Genomic DNA, 17,863 nt, shown 5'->3' with positions numbered 1-17,863 from the left:
TTATTTCTTTCTCAGAGTATCTATCTTTAAATTTTCAGAGGTCTAGAGCCACTCTTTTGTAGAATTGGAAAAACTTGTTGAGCCAATAAAATTGTATGAGGCTCAAAACCATATATATTAATGTCCACGTTATTCTTTGCATTTGTGCTATAGTGATTATTAATACCAACACCATTATTTCCAAAACTATTCATAATTAAATCATTATCCTTAATTCCTTGAAGACTCTTTGACTCAAGACGGTAAAATCTCCATTTGGATATTATCTTCTCGTCCAAATCAAACCTTTCTTGTAGTTTATTCTTTAAATCTACCAATCTTGAACTTACTGGTATTGTTACTAAATAGCTTGTACCTCCAGCCAATGAATTATGATCATCATTATGGTAATGATCTCCATAGTTCCCGCCAAAACCACTCCTTGAATCCTGAATAACCAAAATATTTACTAACTCTCCTTTTTTAAGTAAATCCAACTCTTCTTGTGAATAATCTTGTTCAATCCTAAAGCAATCCACAAAAGAGCCAATAGATAATCCTCCAAAAGTAGAAGTATTTTGCATTCCATCTGTGTTTAAAATCCTTGTTATCATTTCCCCTCCTCGATATACACCAACATGATCATTTTGGTTACTCGCTTCGAATAATCTTAATTTAAGCTTGGAAATATCTGTGTGACTTTTGGCGCCATTTCCGGTTTGCATGGCATCCTTACCATTTGTATTAAAGGACCTGTGAGATAAAATATTTTCCTTCTTTATTAACTTGCGTATGACTGAATCCACAGTATCACAGGATTCTACCTGAAGGATGTATCTTCCTTTAGGTATTTCAGAACAATTTACAGTATTGGTCACAGTTAGAATATGCTTATCTTTTCTGTTTAAACTAACAAAGGAGTGACCTTTCAGATTTAGAGCCAGGATAGCTAAAGAACGTGGTATTTTTCCATAATAATGTGCTGAACTTAAGCTTCTGATTACTGAAGATATAGATTCATCATGTCTCTGGGCTTGAATCAGAGAGAATAAAGTTAGCAAAGAAGCATCTAGTGGATTCAGTGCATTTCTTGCTAAAGCAATACTTCTAGGATCTACTTTGATTTGATTACAAACATAAATCCAAGTCTTAATAGCTGGCCAGCGGAGATCCACATGAATTTGATGTACTTCTTTAATTTGATACCTTGAAAACGAGCGTATTATACTATTATTGCTCGCCTGCATGGCTTCCATTATTCCATATTGATTTGTATTAGGCAGGCACAAATGCGTTCCTCCTCCTCCTCCTCCTCCTCCCAAATGAGGCGGGTGATATTCACCATCTAGAGGATCCCATAGATATAGAGAAAGATGGAGAGAATTCTGGAAATTTTCATACCAGTGATGAAAGTCCAAAACTGGAAATTCTGGGCACTTAACCATCTCTAGTTCTACTGGAAGCCTGAAACTAGAATCTTCCGATTCAGAAGATTTTCCTTCATCTTCAATTCCATTATATTGAGAAGTTTTCTCTTCTTGCAACCAAAGGTTTTGATTTGGGAAGATCACAACCTCTTCAAGAGATTTCCTTAATTCTTCTCTCTTTCTATTAATTACTGAATCATCCAAATTTATTGAAAAGATTAAACTGGATCCATTGATAAGCTGAAGTTGTTGAATTGTACATCGAGGATCCAATAATGGGAACAAATTATCACTATCTGAAGCCGTTTCCAGACATACTCTAAGTCCAAACTCAAAGCCACTAATCAATCCTCTACCTGGTGACTTGTTATCTTTATCTTTTTCTATCTCCATCATTACATATTCATTTAAATCCTTAAGTGTGGTGCTTTGAGAAACCATGATAAGTCCTAGATTATAAAGATTTGGAATCTCCTGATTTCTAGAGTATTTTAAGGAGAATTCATTGATCCTAGGGTTTGAGATATCAAAATATCTCAAGAGAAGCAAAACTTCTCCTCCTCCATTATCATTAAAGTTTCTGAGCTTATTTTCAATCCTTTGTCTCTTCTCTAAATATGAACCATCTGCATTAATTGGTAGATTTGGAGGGATTCGGTCCATTAATAAGCTTGAGACATCATCAAGATACAAACACATATATAAAGTTGGGCAAGATGAGTCCCAAAGGCCTGCACGATGGTATCTTCTACATAGATCCGACATTAAGATCTCATCTCCTGATCTTGTACCAGAAGTTGAACTTCCAAATCCAATAGCTCTACCTAGCATTCCACCAGCTCCGCCTCTTTGAGAATCTGATATCCGGTTTCCAGAGCTAATTCCCTCTCCTTGGGGAGATGAAATGCATGTATAAAAGGATAGACCGGTTGAGGATGTAGGGCCTCCATTTGAGTATCCAATATGATGATGTAATCCACCCATTCCTCTTGCTCCTCCTGAAGCAGTGTGGTTTCCCTCCGGGTTGGTTTCCAGAAGGAATAAATGAGATCCAAAAGCTTTATTACAACTAATACTACTACTAGGAACATCATTATGAAGCATCCTTTTGTTCAAGAATCTTTTTTCAAGCTCAGAATGGAACTGAGACAAAGAAAAGTCCCTTGAACATTTGAATATGTAATTCCATGGGAAGGATGAAATACTTTGATGAAGACCTTGGGATTTTGGACGACAAGAGGATGAGATATTATAACTTGTTGATAACAATAATTGAATTCGAACATGCTCATTCAGATCTTGTCTAAGTCTCTTTCGAAGATTCATCATCTCAATCTCTTTTCTGTATTTAGAAACTAAATCAGGATTGACCTCCTGAGGAATTGGCTCCGAAAGCAAATCTTGAGCTTGGTCCTCCCTAACATATACCAAGATGTAAGCTGAGTGGGTTTTGGATCTTTTTGGAATATCACTTTCTGGGTTTCCCAAATAATCCCAAACTTCATACTCATGGCCTCCAAAATTATCTTCAATAGCTGTAGAAGATGAAACTAGAGTAACCTTTTCATCGTCAAATCTAAACCAGTCTGAATCAGGTTTTGGACGTATATAGGCATAATAATGTCCACTATGAACATCCCCCTGATGAATGACAACAGTATGTAATATATACTTTTCGGTACCTTCTACAATATTACCAGTATCTGTTTCTCCTTTATTATTATGATTCACAAAGCTAGATAGATCCAATTTTTCTGGAAAAGTAAAGTAATCATTCAACTTGACCATATCCATACTTTGAATATTGAATTGGAATCTCTTCAAATGGAACTGAACAACAGGTGGGAATCTTTGGAATCTAACTCCCTTCTTTGCTCTCTGTTTTCCAAAGCCCTCAGCCTCATAGAGGTTTTCACCATCCAAAATTTCTTCCTCTACAAAACGCTGGAGACTTTCCTCTAATGACTTTACTCCTTCAACATCAACTTGAATGTCGTAAAAGTTTTCTCTCCTTCTAGAAGTACAATCAACATCCAAGCACTCGATATAATTTTCATACTCTCCTTCAAAAAGAGCTTTAATGCTCCCATCAACAGCAGTATTCTTCATTTCCTCCTCAAGACGGTCACAAAGTAGTCTATTTAACTCTTGTGCATCATGTTGGGTGAATGCATCTGAAGCATCCCAGCCAAAAGATCTCATCAGTTCACGACAATTCACAGGTTCTGAACAGGTTTGAAGCTCGTAAAATAAGGTTTGGAGAGCAGAACTAATCTTCGTTTGATCATTTCCAGCATCCGAAGCTGAGCAGTTTCCTCCTATTGTAGATCCCGGACCAGATACATTACCGCTTACTACACCGGTATTCTGTCCATAATCTTGGCATGCATTTGAAGACATAATACTTTCAAGACTAGCAATACCATCACTTTCATACTCAAAAAGACTTTTTGCAACATTACTGGTCCATTCTACAGCATCCTCTGAGGCTTCTCCCAATAAAGAAATGGCAAGGCTATTAGATTCAGAACTAATACTTTGAGGAGTGACCTCTCCGAAATCATCTATCTTAGGAATACAAGCACTCAAAGGAGTTAATTCAGGTCTTGTTTCTCTACTTATCGGAGTATTAGAACATGATGAGCCTGATGTGACTCTATTTGGGTTCAGGGGAATAGTATAGACAGCTTTTCTGAATCTTCCAATATGATATAGAGATTGTAGTAGGGAGTTCATATAACATGTAGCTCCAAGGTTTCGAATTCCAACATATCCAGTTAGTGATCGATCAGTTCCCAAATGGTCAAAATTTGACTTTCCACACGAAACTGGATCACATAAAACCGGAAATACACCAGCTCTGAAAATTACTGTTTCTGTCTCAGAATCAATAAAACCAGTTTTTGGATCCAAGAGAGTCTTTAAGCTAAAAAAATCACTCCAACCACGATCGGCTTCTGGGCCTGCAGAGCTATAGTCATAATTTCTCTCCTCCAATGTAAGTTTCTTCTTTGGGTCATTTTCTCCTTTAAAGCTGAATATATCACTCATAAAGTGAGATTTTCTGTAATCTTTTTGGTTAATTAAGGTCACAGAATATCTTGTATTCAACCATACCCAGTTTGAAGGCCAATTTTGCGATGGGATTGCCTCCAAATAAGCAGAAATATGACCTTCTAACGAACCTCCACTAGTCAATTTAACCTTTGGAAGAATCATTATTCGAAAATTAAAGTTTTTATAACTGTGAATATTTGAATATAGTCGGTTCTTCGTACCCCCCTCGGTACTGTTCATCATCTCCATAATCCTTCTTCTAAAACCCTCAACCTTAAACTCCAATTCATTTTGAAGCCGTCCTGGTATATTCGAGTAGTCATACTGTTTTTCTCTACTCGAGAAGCCTTCCATGGACGGCCTCTCTATATTACGCCCAGTATGCATTTACTCAGTCTTGCTAGAAATTAAAAATCCTTGCTTGGCTCATTCAATCTTTCAATCCCTCCTAAAATTAGAGGCTTGAAGATTATCCTTCTATTGACGATTTATTTACTCGCTATTATATATATTGCATGTAAATATATATATATTTCTATATATGTATATATACATATACATATATAGAAATATAACTGTCTTTCTATTGAAGTTAGACTCTTCTAGTCTCTTCCAATTCCAAAAGTCTTACCTCTTCCTCACACTTGAGGCTTCTTTCACACAGTCTTGTTACTCTTTTTACTAGCCGTTTTTAGTTCTTTCTTATCCTCTCCTCCTCTTTCCTTTTTCTCACAGCTTTTCCCTCCTGCTCCCCCCCTCTAGCCCAAGAGGGGCCATTACTTTAGACAGTACTTAAGGCTCGGAACCCTCTCCAAAGAAAAAACCTAAAATCAATACCCGCTTCATGGCGGGAAATCCATGCAGTCGATGGCGGGCATTGTGGGGTTGCCCCGCGGAGCTACAGAGCAATATCGGAAATTTCGTGTTCAGCACCGGGGTTGTTGGGATTACTATCAAAGGATGGGCCAGAATATTGATAGGTATTTTCGAGCATTGCTTCATATACTTGTGGGGAATATCTTCTGACCCACTCAAGTTGATTATTAAGCATGTCAATATCTCTGGAGAAAGCTTCCAGTTTGATATAGACTGCTTCATTAGTTTCTTTAAGTTTTTCGTTCTCAAGTTTCATTTGATGATTATTTTCATGACTATTTAATCTTTCGAGTTCTTTGTTTTCATTTATCAACTTGTTATGTTGCTCTTCTAATGAGTCATATTCCTTACACTTTACTTCTAAGGAGCTTTCGAGTTCTAATGTTCTCTGTTCAAGTTTACACATGTAGTCTTTGTATTGCTCAGAGCTTTCAAGCCTTCTCTCCAGTTCCTCGATTCTAGCCAAATAAGTTCCATTTGAAGTCTGTAAGCTTTCAACTTCATCATTTAGAGACTTGTTTCTACCTGTTTCAGATTCAAGACGAGCCTCAAGCTCACTAATGGACATTTTGCCTCTCAGAATCTCTTCCTCAGATTCTTTGAGTTTGTTTGAATTGTCTTGATTCTGGATCTCAATTTCTTTCAGTCTCTCTTCTAGCTCTGAAACCCTGTTGTCATTTTGACTTTCATTCAATTTCGTTTCTAATTCTGAAATGTACTCATTTCTATTAACCTTTTCAGATTCAAGTTCGTTAACCCTTTCCTGTAAAACTCCAAGTTCGCCTTCTCTTGAGCTCAAATCCATATACTGTGCATAAAGCTGTTCATAGTTTGCCTCAATATGTGTTTGTCTTGTCCTCCACTCCTCATCAACTCTTGAAATTTCACTTTCTAACCAATTAATATGCTTATTATACTCCTCAGTCTTAGATTCCAGCTCTTCCTTCAACTTTCTTCTCTCAGACTCCATTTCATCCTTAGAAGCTTCCATTAAACTCTGGCTCTTTAGTGTCATTTCCTCTAATTCTTTTGACAATTTCTCGAAATTTTCAACTGAGCTTTCCTTTTCTAGTCTTAATTCTGACTCTATTTGAATCTTTTCCTTTTCAATTTCCTCTATTTTTTGTTCCATCTGACTATTCAAGCCTTTTAATTCTTCCATTTCTCTAGAAACTGTTTCCATTCTCTGTGACTCAGTTCCAATCATACTTTCTAGTTCAATAATTCTTGAGGACTTGTCTTGGTTTTGTGAACTTAAGGTCAAGACTTCTTCCTCTATCTTAGACTTCTCTTCTACTAAGTTCTCAACTTGTGCTTTAATTATCATAATCTCATTCCTTAGCTGTTCACTTTGATTCAGTAGCTCAGATCTTTCCTCACTTAAGTCACCTATACTCTTTTGAAGTTGATTAATATGTTCATCTTGCTCGCGACTGAACTTCTCCATTAACTCTAGCTCCTGTTTATGCTCCTCAATTAATACTATTCTTTCTTGTTTGCTATTCTCTTCATTCAATTTTGAAAGCGAAATCAATTCTTCATTACTTTCTCTTAATCTCTGATTTTCTCTCTCATACTCTTCAAACTTTTCTGAAGCTAGCATAAACTCTCTTTTTTTCTCTTCTAACTTTATTCTTAATTCTTCAATTTCAGATTTTAACTTCTGAATCTCTTCCTCTGACATCTTAATCTCAAGATCCTTTCCTTGCATATTCTCTTGCATTTCTTCAAATCTATGTTGTAGATCTTGAATATATGAATAATATTGGTGCAGTAATTCGTTATTTGAAGCTTCATTTGATGAAAACTCATCCTGAACCCTCTTTAACTTCTCCTCAAACTCTTTAGAATTTGTAATGTTCATATTCTTCTCATTTTCTAATTCACTTCTCAAAGTTATCATATCTGTCTCGTACTGCTTATATATTGCCTTGTACTTTTTAACTAAGTCTAGATACAACCCCCTAGTTTTAATAAGCTCCTTTTCAATCTCATCACTATTGGACATTACTATGTTAATAGTCCCTGAAATTTCTTGAAATGTCTTATTTGTAATGTTACCAATATTCAAAATCATCTCCAATAAACTATCATACTCACTACTAGAGTCTTGTAAACTTTTGAAAATTTTTCCAACCAAAAAGTTCATTTGTTTTAACTTATTTTCCTTAATATCTATACAAACTTGTGTTAAACTCCTCTTTTCTTCTTTCTGAGCAGAATAATGTTGTTCGCTAATATTCATATTCTCATTATACTCCAAATTATCCAATAACTTTTGGGATTTCTCGTCATATTTGAATCCAAAAAATGAAATCAACTCAAGAATGGATGACTCCATTTTTGGTGTATTGCTCACTCTATGATTTACAACTTCACCTCCAGAGGAGGCTTTATTCCAATTTATATCCATTTTTTCTTTAATTACATCTATTTGTTCATTTTTCTCAGTTAATCCAGAAATACCGTTTGAAGCAGCACTTCTCTGAGACAGTGGTCTTATTCTTTGTCTTTGTCTCATATCATTCTGAGTATATAGGATTTCAGTCTGGTCACTCTCTGAATTTGAAATAGTTGAGTTCATCTTGCTTTCCTCTACTTGGTTTCTCATACTTTCCATCATATTTTCTTGCTGTTCATTCAAACCTTGGATTGAAATTCCAATATTATTATAATCAAATTCTTGACAAACTTGCTTTCCAGAAATCTCTTGGTGAATGTACTGATTCTGGGATGTTGAAGCCTCCTCCATTTTTTCTCCCAAAGTATCCTTTGGATTCTGAATTACATTTGGAGTTGAAATAAACGATAAAGGAGAATCCTGGAGAGATGCTCTTCTTTGAGATACTCCATATGTTAAATCACGATTTGAAATAGCTGCATTTGGTAAAGATGGTATAGGAGGGAGTACTTTATTAGTTATTGATATTGTATTAGCACTGCTTTGATTAGTGAAATTTGTATAAGACGAAGACGGGACTGATATGTTCTGATCTTCTCGTAAATGGCGACCAAGCCCGGAAATTTCAGCAGAATAACCTTCAAAGTTGCTTGGACTCAGCTCTAAATGTTCGCCCTCTAGTTCCTTTCCTTGAATAGATGTTCTTCTTGCTTCTTTAGAATCACTTCTAACCTGGATTTGCTCTTGAATACCTTGCTTTTCATTTAAATCCTTTGGATCGTATTTACCAGGTTCTAAATTTCCACTTTGATTGTCCAAGTTATCTATAGCATTATTGTTATTAGGCGCACCAACTGGACCAAATAAAGTTGCATTTGCATTGGAGGAGTTAAAGCCTATAGCAGGTATTATTCCTCCTATTTGCTCCTTGGAATTTTTCATAATATTCAATCCAGGTGTAGAAGTATATAAATTCTTTCTTATTCCTGTACTCTGAGAACCTGAGGAAAAAGATGCCATACTTTCTGTCCTAGTACCAGAATCCGTTGTTGTTGGCCTCTTTGGAGGTGGAGGTGGAAGGTTTTGCTTCTGCTCGACTAAGTGTTCTTCCCCACGAACAACCCAACTTTTTAACTCCTTATTATAATAGAATTTATTTTCCTCTCCTAAATTAGCTTTTACTGGTTTTACACCATCTTCTCCCTCCTCATTCTTTTTACCAAAAATCTTCTTTAACATTGATAAGCTTACTTTCAGTTACACTCATACATTTGCTCCAAATAAGATTTTTCAAGATTCCTTCTCTTACCCCTAATTCTCCGCTAATAATGTTTATCACTACCTCGGAAATTAACGCCCTTAATTTCTTATTTAACTTATCCTTTTTATCTTTATCCGCCTAATATTTTGACTTTAAATTTATTTTGTGGTGCTTTCCTAGAAGGCGGGAACTCTCATGAATTATTGCATGTGCTGTGGGGCGGCTTTTCTTTATAAACACGTGTATCTGCATGTAATACCGGTATATGAAATAGTTTAAGTGGATAATACAAAATAAAAAGTAATATACATGCACTTATGTACACGCACTATTAATTAATAAGATTATAAGAAGAAAAAATGTCAAAGTTAAAATTTAAAGTCTGAAAAATACTAATCCTGAGAAATAACAGTATCTTTATTAAGATGATTATTACTTGATTCTCTATCTCTAATAAGCTTTATTATATTTTATCAAAATATAGCTATTCTATAACAATGAGGTTAAATGGAGATATCTATTTATATTTGTTTAATAATTTATGATTTTCAAGCATTGCAAAGGAAATTATAAGCTTTTGGGGCATTTTCCCCAAATTCTCAATCTTATTGTTTGAATATAATTCAATACATTCTGGAACTTTTAAAGACTCATAAACGTCATCTAATATATTATTCAAGTTAATTTCTTGATCTTCTCTTGAATAGTTTTGATTATTAGTAATTAAGCAATTAGGATTATTACCATTATTCGAAATTTTTCTTAACTTATTTTGCTTGAATTTTATATATAATGTAATAATTAATGCTGTACTAATTCCAAATACAATTAACATACTGATTACAATAACTTGAATTGGTTGAAAGATTGATACACGATTTGTAATATTTATCATGTTTATCTTCATTTTAGAAATGTAATTCAGTAATAAAATCTCAGAAACTATACCATCCAAACAATCTAATCTAAAGAAGAGTAAACTTAAAGTATTTGCTATACTCAAAGGTATGGTACTGAAAATAAGTATAGAAGAAAAATATTTTGCCATAATAAACCAGAAACTGATAAATAATGGTTGTCGAGATCTAACATTACAGTATAGGTTAAAGTTGGAAATATTTTCAATCAGTTCTTCATTCTTTGAAGAATATCCATGTTGAATAATCTTCTTATTATTCAAATCACTGAAACAATAGTCATAATTATCACTATTCGTACTACCTACTTGTATAATTGATTTCTCTGAATAATATGTTAATGATCCAGCATCTTCCAATTCTTGTGAATTAAATTTTCTTCTTAAAATATCAATATTAGAAACATATAACCACCAAATTGGACTGTATTTCTGTCTTTTTATTACTTGTTCATGATTTATTATAAAATTCTTCTTTGCAAAATATCTAGAAATTATAAAAAAAATTAAATAGTTTGAAAATGATAGTAATATAAATATTATAAAAATCAATTTTATTCCAAGTAAAAATCCAATAGAAAGTAAAACAGTTGAAATCACAAACCCAATTGTTTGGAATTTTAAAGCATTCTTTCCAATTATCTCCTCCTGGATATCTCTATACATATACCAAGTAAGTATAATTACTTCGATACCTGCTGTTAAAGCTAACATAAAATTGACTGAACTGCTTATTATTCTGATATCAAATAAAGATCCAAAAACAATATTAAATGTTTTAGCAATATAAATATCATTGTTATAATGTTTTAGCAATTCATTTTTCTCAGAAAAGTTTAAAAAAGCTGTTTTACTTAATTCCAATTGCTCTTGAAGAATTTTATTGTTTTCATCTATATAATCTATTGGAAATCTTGGAATGAATGAAGAAACTATATTGATTAATAATCCCATTATAATCAAAAGTGTAATAAATGAAAATTGAACAAAAAATGTCATTTTTTCAATTTTTCTATTTTGTTTATTCCTATAAGAAATTCCAATAAACTTGAAAATCTGCAACTTTATTAGTAAGAGAAATGATGATAAAATACAAAATATTAGCTTAAAGAAGCTTTTTATCTTGTAAATCACTGGAATCTTCCTCTTCTTTATATTTACTAATCTTTCCTCCCTTTTTCTTCTGTTTAATTTTCTTTCTTTTTCATTCTTGTCAATCTTTTTATATTTATCACAATAATTCGAATCCTTAACTAAATTTGTGTTTTGATTATGCTTTCTTAATCTTCTAATATTCTTTTTTTCTTTATTCTTTAGATTATTTAACTCTGAATCTTTGCCTGAAATTCCAAATTTTGGTGCCATAATTGGAAGGATCCAATAATTGAATATCACAAAAATATGCTTTGAAATAATACTAGTACATAAACATGCACTAGATATTGCAAATGAAAATACAACAAATATAAAGAATATTGTAACTCCACTAGGAATTCTTTTTGAAACTTCGATAGCAATTATTATCAAATAAATAATCATAAACTCACCAAGTATAAGAGATTGAGACTTTACCTGGAGGAAATTCCATTTAAACCAGCTAACCATATGGTTTTTCAAGAAGCTAATTTCTTCCATTGAACCTGATTCTCCATTAAAGATTTGAAATGTCTCTTGAAAATTACCAGAGTCTTTATCAAGTACATTATGCATTAGCCAATTATTTTCATGAAATAATTTAGAAGTATTAAAATATTCAAATCCTTTGTACATTGAACCATCAAAATAATAATAAGCTCTGTTATTTGCATAGGGATCTGATTCTGTAATTGGTCTATAAACTCCTTGATAATTGATACTTCCTTTAATTGAGCCATTACTAAATACATTACTATACTTTTCATTGAAAGGAAGAAGTAAAGGAGTATATGGAGATTCAGAGAGGGAAATTAGAGCTGCGTTAGATATTAAAACAACCATTGACGATATCATTACGCATGCAAGAAAGAACACAGCAGAATTAGCTGCGCTCATTAAAGAAGGGAAATGTTTATGTTCATCATGACCATTTGGACAGGACTCTAAAGCCATATTTTTAACATTTTGATTTTGACTGATAGTATTCTCCTCATTATTATAATTGATTGGGACTTTAGATACATTTTCAATAGAAAAATCTTCAATATTTCTGTGTTTTAAATCACTTTTTTCAATTTCTTGGTTATAAACTGATTTATATATCCTGGAAACATGCTTTCTAAGAGTGATTTCACCAATTCTTGGTTTTTTGAAGCCAATTGGGACTTTATCAGATTTTTGATTTTCAGTCTCAAAAATAGAAGAAATCGAATTCTTAGTAACTTCTGGTCTGGAACTAACGTGATCATACGTAAATTTATCATAAAAATGATCTTTCTCATAACCTAAAGAATTCGAAGTATTAGTATTGTAATCTTCTCTGATTAATTCCTTCAAAGGGAACATTGTAATTAAGAATGAAATTCCAAAGAAGAGTAGAGTATTGTTTATTGAGCAGTACCATATTGCTGGAGAAAATAGATTTTCAATTCCTTCCTGAGTGACTAGAATTGAAATGAATATATTAAGTTGAATATCATTAGCAACAATCTGAATTGAAGCAGTAAGAAATAGCGTCATAAGAGAGAGAAATGATAAGAATGATGCAACTCTATAAAGCTTTCCTCCTCCATTTATTGATAATATTATAAATATAAATGCAAATGAAATTCCAACAATTCTTGCTAATAAATTGGAATTAAACCATTTCAAAGGCTTCTTCATAGGAAAGATCTGAGTTTCAAACAAGTTTTCAGTATTAATTATAGCATTTTTTAAAGAGAAGTAAATTGTTTCCTGGTAACCACTTTGTTGCAAAACCATCAAATTACGTAATTTTTTCGATGGTGAAGGCAAACACCATGTTGGAAAATTGGGAGAGTATGGAGAATCAATAGTATTATTTGTAGCTTTATCGATTTTCTCAAAAAATTCAATGTTTGAATTATCCAAAACTCTGGAATTTGTTGTGGTATTTCCTGTTTCAGAGGTTGTAATATAAGATTTGATAGCATTCATCATGCCATTTGTATCCTGGAAGAAAGGAATAATCATATTACAGATAGAAGAAAGAGAACAGAGTGAGTATGCATTGTTGAGTCTTTCTGAAGTTAATTTTCCAGATTTTATAGTATCAATTAGTTCACCATTTGTTGGGAATATTGAATTATTTATTTGACTGCAAACTAATGTATCATCAAAAGTTATTCTCCATGCTTTCTTTGAGATATTATGCAATATAACGCTCAAAGAACTAATAATCTGAACAGAATATAGAAAAATTATCATAACTGTAACCAAACTTAAAATGGTTATTCCAACATATTTAGGATTAAAATATTGCATTGCTTCCAAAAATCCATATCTTTGACCTTTTTTCCTCATAGAAAACTCAAGTTGTGATAAGGGAATTCCAATTAAGAGAAAAGTTATCAAATGAGAAATTATACAAGATAGAACAGAATATCTATACATTGCTGAAGATAGTCTAAAAATAATAAATATTCCAGTACAGCCACTCAATATTGCTACCAAAGGTAAATATTCCCATAAAGTTAGGCCAAATGAAGAAATATTGGTAACTTTTTCCTTGGAATACTTACCATCTTTACCTGTCAAAATATTGTAAGTTCTAAACTCATCTCTCTCACTTTGATCTCTATTTATAGCTTCACCTTGATTAAATTCATTAACCTCACTCTTCTCATTATCTTCAAAATTAATACTCAAAATTAATCCATTTTTTTCATTTTGTTCTTCATTTGCACACACAGATTCTTTTTGCTCAATTTTTATTTCATTATTTTTATTATTATCCACATGTAATTTGTCATATACCGGCAATTCGTCATTTTTATCCACATTAATTTTACATGCATTATCAAAATGATTAATACCGGAGTTTGTTTTCTCACTATCTGTAGCAAATACACCGTTCGAATAAAATGAATTATTGGGAGATTCAGAATTTGAAGGTATAGAAGGAATTTTTATTGAAATCTCTTCTTTATTAATAATAGCATCGTTGATATCACATAAATTATGTTTTAAATTAGAATTAGGTGAACCTTCAGAATTGCTAATACTTACCAAGTTTTCCTCAGGTTGAGGTGAACTTGTTAAATTATTTTTTCCAAAAATTCTTTTTCCATATGTTGAGGATTGATTATTTGGACAGTTGTCACCTGTAAAACTCCCCAATTCCTCCTTCAGCATTACTTTTACTCGCCATTTTGATACTGAGGGAATATATTCGGATAGCCATTTTATATCACTGCGAAAAAGTCTAAGCGATGTCTGATAAAGATCGTTTCGCAGTTCTAGATGCTCATCATACGTCATCTTTTATAATGCTTATTGAAAGATTTATAGAAGCTCAAGTATAAACATTTTGGAACTCAACTAATTGCACTCCAATTTCACTTATTTTTAACTTTACTTTTTTTTTTTAAAATACTATATCAAATTCAATATATATTAATATACCATTAACTCCAAGCCCCACAAAAACCTCCCCCTTAACTTCCCGCCAAATACATTCTTCAAATCCTTTCAAATAATTTAAAATATTATATGAAAAATTACTTTAAATAGAAACAAAAAGGATGAACTAAAGTATATTGTAAGTAGAAACAACAAAAAAGGTTTATATTTTAGATAACACATTAATTATTTAAAAATACTAAATATCATGATTTCGTTTGCTAATCTAGATATTGTTAGTTTGATTTAAGTTAATTATCACATTTAGGATTTCTTGACCTGCTTGAACTTTGGTTAACCTGAGAATTGTAAACTTTGGCAGCAATATTTACAGTGCTTGAGTTTGTATCAAAGAAAGATTTCAAATGCATTGGTTGATGGTTATTAACTACAGATTTATGCTGACCAACATTTTGTATATTTTGATCCTGTAAGCAAACAGAAGATGAGGAAGAAGGGCATAACTGAGGATCTGAATGAATAATTCTAAGATCATAAATACTATTTGAATTGTCACAAATTTCTGCAAAATTATGTTCACAAAAACCTTGATTATTGAAATAATTTGGATATTTTATTATAGAACTTGAAATTGGATCGTAACCAGAATTAAGATTAAATGGAGAACTCATAACATCAGATTCTTTTCTATTTTTATTTAATGGAGTCTGATCTAAGTTACCAGCTGGAGTAGCTTGGCCTGACTTGCTTTTAGTACGACCTTGATCTTGGAAGAACGATGAATCAGATGAAGAAAAAGTACTTGAATTTGAAGTTAAAGTAATATTTGATATTTCCAATAATAATTGGTTTGAATTTTCACTAATATTGTTTGATGGAGAAAAATTCTCAATTTCATGAATAGGAGAGAATTCAGAAATTGCTTGGCTCTGTTTTTCAGTTAAGCTAGTGGAAGATTTTAACAAACTATAATTATGATCTGAAGTTTTCATTGCTGGCAAACTTTCACTAGATTTTGTTCCTCTAACTCCCATTAACTTTCGTAGGTCCCTTTCTTTCTTCTTCTTTTCTATTGCCTGAAATTCATTAAATTCGTACTTTACAAGCCTAAAAAACATATCGCATCTCTTAATTATCTCACCACTGGATGTTGTAATTGAAGCTCCTTGCTTGGAAGCGTTGCTATTTCCTAATGTCTGAGTCTCTCCTGCATAATATTGTAACTCATTTAATTTTACTATTATTTCATTTAATTGTTTCTTTGTGATTTCAAGCTTCTTAGAAGAATTCTTCACAAAAGTATCCACAATCTCCAAATAAAGCTCTTCTGTTGTTTTTTCTACTTCTTTTTTCACTCCAAATACTGAAATTTCTAAACTATTTTCAATTTTGAGCTCATTTTTAATATTATCTCTAGAGTCAAAGTTCTCATCCTTGATACTGCATAATTCTTGACTCTTTAATTCTTTATCTTCCTTGGAAACATCTGACTTAGTAGTGGAAAATGAATTGAGTTCATCCTGAATAAGATTCACGCTTCTCCCAAGTTCCTCCATATCTCTATACACATCGGCGATATCAATAGGAGCAGCTTCCGAACAGGATTGGGAAATTACTTCAACTTTTTGCCTCATTTCCTCAGAATGCTCATAAACAACTTTCGAAATATATTTAAGTAAATTACTCTTCGAATTGTTTGATTTAACATTCTTTAAAAGTTCTATTGAATGGAAACGAAACCCACAACTCTTTCCTCTATTTGTACCATGATTAAGAAAATTTCCAATTTTCAGGATTAACTTTAGAATTTGACGTAACACTCCTCCCTTTTCTAAACTTGATCGAATATGAACAGCAGCATCTTCTAGCTTTATTAGCCTTTCTAAACAACTCTGGTATTCTTCTTCAAAAGCCTTCATTGCCAAAACGCATTGAGCTCTAATTTTAAATCTATTTAAACCCAGTATGCTAATCATAAAGAACTCTGAACTCCTCAAAGGGAGAGCTGATTTCTCACCATCATCTTTAATAGAGTTTAATAGCTGAATTTCATCAGGAGTAGGATACAAATCTAAAAGAATTTTAAGCCTTTCTTTAGAAACCCCCTTCAAAAAAGCGTCAATCCCACCTATTAAACTCTGTCTTGTATACCCAAGCATACCCTTAATTGGAGAAAGATCCAATTCATTACTGCTATCAAATAACTGCAAAGCTTTCAATGCTATTTCAATGTTCTGAGACCTCTTTGAGTCTAAAACCATTCTGAACTTCTTTGAACCACCTGAAGTAGCCGAAGCATTATTGTTGCAATCCATAGTGATCTTTTGCATTAAAGCACTCTTATCCTCAAAAAATTGTTCTAATATTGAGTCCATGTCAAACTTAAGTTCATTAGGATCGTTTTCATTGCAATCTTTTGCATCCTGCGAGTTTTCTTTCATCTTAATATGAATATCTTCCCAAATTGTCCCAACTATCTTATTTGGAGGGATTACTGACCAATGTAGTCTTTTAGGTTCAAATCCCAAAGGCGGAGAGGGACCAAAGTCCATTTCTGAAAGCTTTAGACCCCCTGAGATTTCAGGGTCCGAAGCTCCAGATGGCCCACCAAACCCCTGAGATGTTGTCCCTCGTTTAGGAGGAGGCTTTAAGGGAGGAGGAGCCTTCGGAGGTGGTGCTCTCTTTCCTGAAGAACCTGGTACTTTACTTACAGCTGCACTCTCAGTTCCAATATTACCACTTGATTTGAGACTTAATGCAGATTTTGATTTTAGAGGAGGCGGAGGGCCAGGAGGTTTTCCTTTTACAATTGGCTTTTCTGGAATCATTTCCATATTATCTTTCTTCTCTACAACCTTTTCAGATTCACTGCAATTAGTAGATACGATATTTGTTTTGTCTAATTGATCCTTTTTGTCATCACTCTTAACAGTTGGCTCAATTTTATTGGTCTCTTCTTTACTAGAAACTATCTCTCCAGAATTTATTTGACTTCGTTTACATAGTTCTGGATGTTGCTTTGTCAGCAAATCCCTCACCTTGTCAAGCTCAAAGCCACTAATTTTAATAGTTTCCAAAACCTCTTCACTATTTGGATTTAAATCCACAATTTTTAGTAAAATTGAAAGAACCTCCTCATCCACATCCCTAATACTTTTACCTGGCGATTTTTTGCTTTCTGAATCACTTTCCATGTTTCGAAACAATTTCACCGGTTTATTAGAATTGCCCTAACGTATTATTCAATCCACATCGGCAACAACTTAATTTAAATATCAATAAAGTCTTCGCTTACAAAAAAAAAACCCTTTTTTTCTTTCAGAAATTATCTGTCCCAACTATTGCAGATTTTTTAATACTAATTTTACAAACTTTATTTTATTTATTAAAAAAAAATTCTACAACTTTTTAATTTCTAATCTTAATAA

At 32.7% G+C, this 17,863-nt stretch overlaps 4 protein-coding genes across 4 annotated transcripts; all 4 read right to left on the bottom strand.

Annotated features, from left to right (window-relative positions):
* Positions 1–26: 26 nt before the first annotated feature.
* Positions 27–4,850, bottom strand: cgd8_1530 (ubiquitin carboxyl terminal hydrolase domain that is fused to a MATH domain; the record flags this gene model as incomplete). The annotated part of the gene is made up of 1 exon (XM_627060.1): positions 27–4,850. The coding sequence occupies one exon, from the start codon at positions 4,848–4,850 to the stop codon at positions 27–29; it is 4,824 nt and encodes a 1,607-aa protein (XP_627060.1).
* Positions 4,851–5,361: 511 nt separating this feature from the next.
* On the bottom strand, positions 5,362–8,979 carry cgd8_1520 (coiled coil protein; the record flags this gene model as incomplete). The annotated part of the gene is made up of 1 exon (XM_627059.1): positions 5,362–8,979. The coding sequence occupies one exon, from the start codon at positions 8,977–8,979 to the stop codon at positions 5,362–5,364; it is 3,618 nt and encodes a 1,205-aa protein (XP_627059.1).
* Positions 8,980–9,518: 539 nt separating this feature from the next.
* On the bottom strand, positions 9,519–14,333 carry cgd8_1510 (large protein with possibly 18 transmembrane domains; the record flags this gene model as incomplete). The annotated part of the gene is made up of 1 exon (XM_627058.1): positions 9,519–14,333. One exon carries the CDS (start codon positions 14,331–14,333, stop codon positions 9,519–9,521), a length of 4,815 nt encoding a protein of 1,604 aa, XP_627058.1.
* A 392-nt stretch (positions 14,334–14,725) lies between these two features.
* On the bottom strand, positions 14,726–17,629 carry cgd8_1500 (FH2 domain containing protein; the record flags this gene model as incomplete). The annotated part of the gene is made up of 1 exon (XM_627057.1): positions 14,726–17,629. One exon carries the CDS (start codon positions 17,627–17,629, stop codon positions 14,726–14,728), a length of 2,904 nt encoding a protein of 967 aa, XP_627057.1.
* Between the last annotated feature and the right edge of the window lie 234 nt (positions 17,630–17,863).

Source organism: Cryptosporidium parvum, chromosome 8 (genome assembly GCF_000165345.1).
Source record: "Cryptosporidium parvum Iowa II chromosome 8, whole genome shotgun sequence".
In the NCBI taxonomy this organism is placed as follows: domain Eukaryota; phylum Apicomplexa; class Conoidasida; order Eucoccidiorida; family Cryptosporidiidae; genus Cryptosporidium; species Cryptosporidium parvum.
Note: the sequence above shows the minus strand (reverse complement) of the source record. Positions and strands in the feature narration are given on the sequence as shown.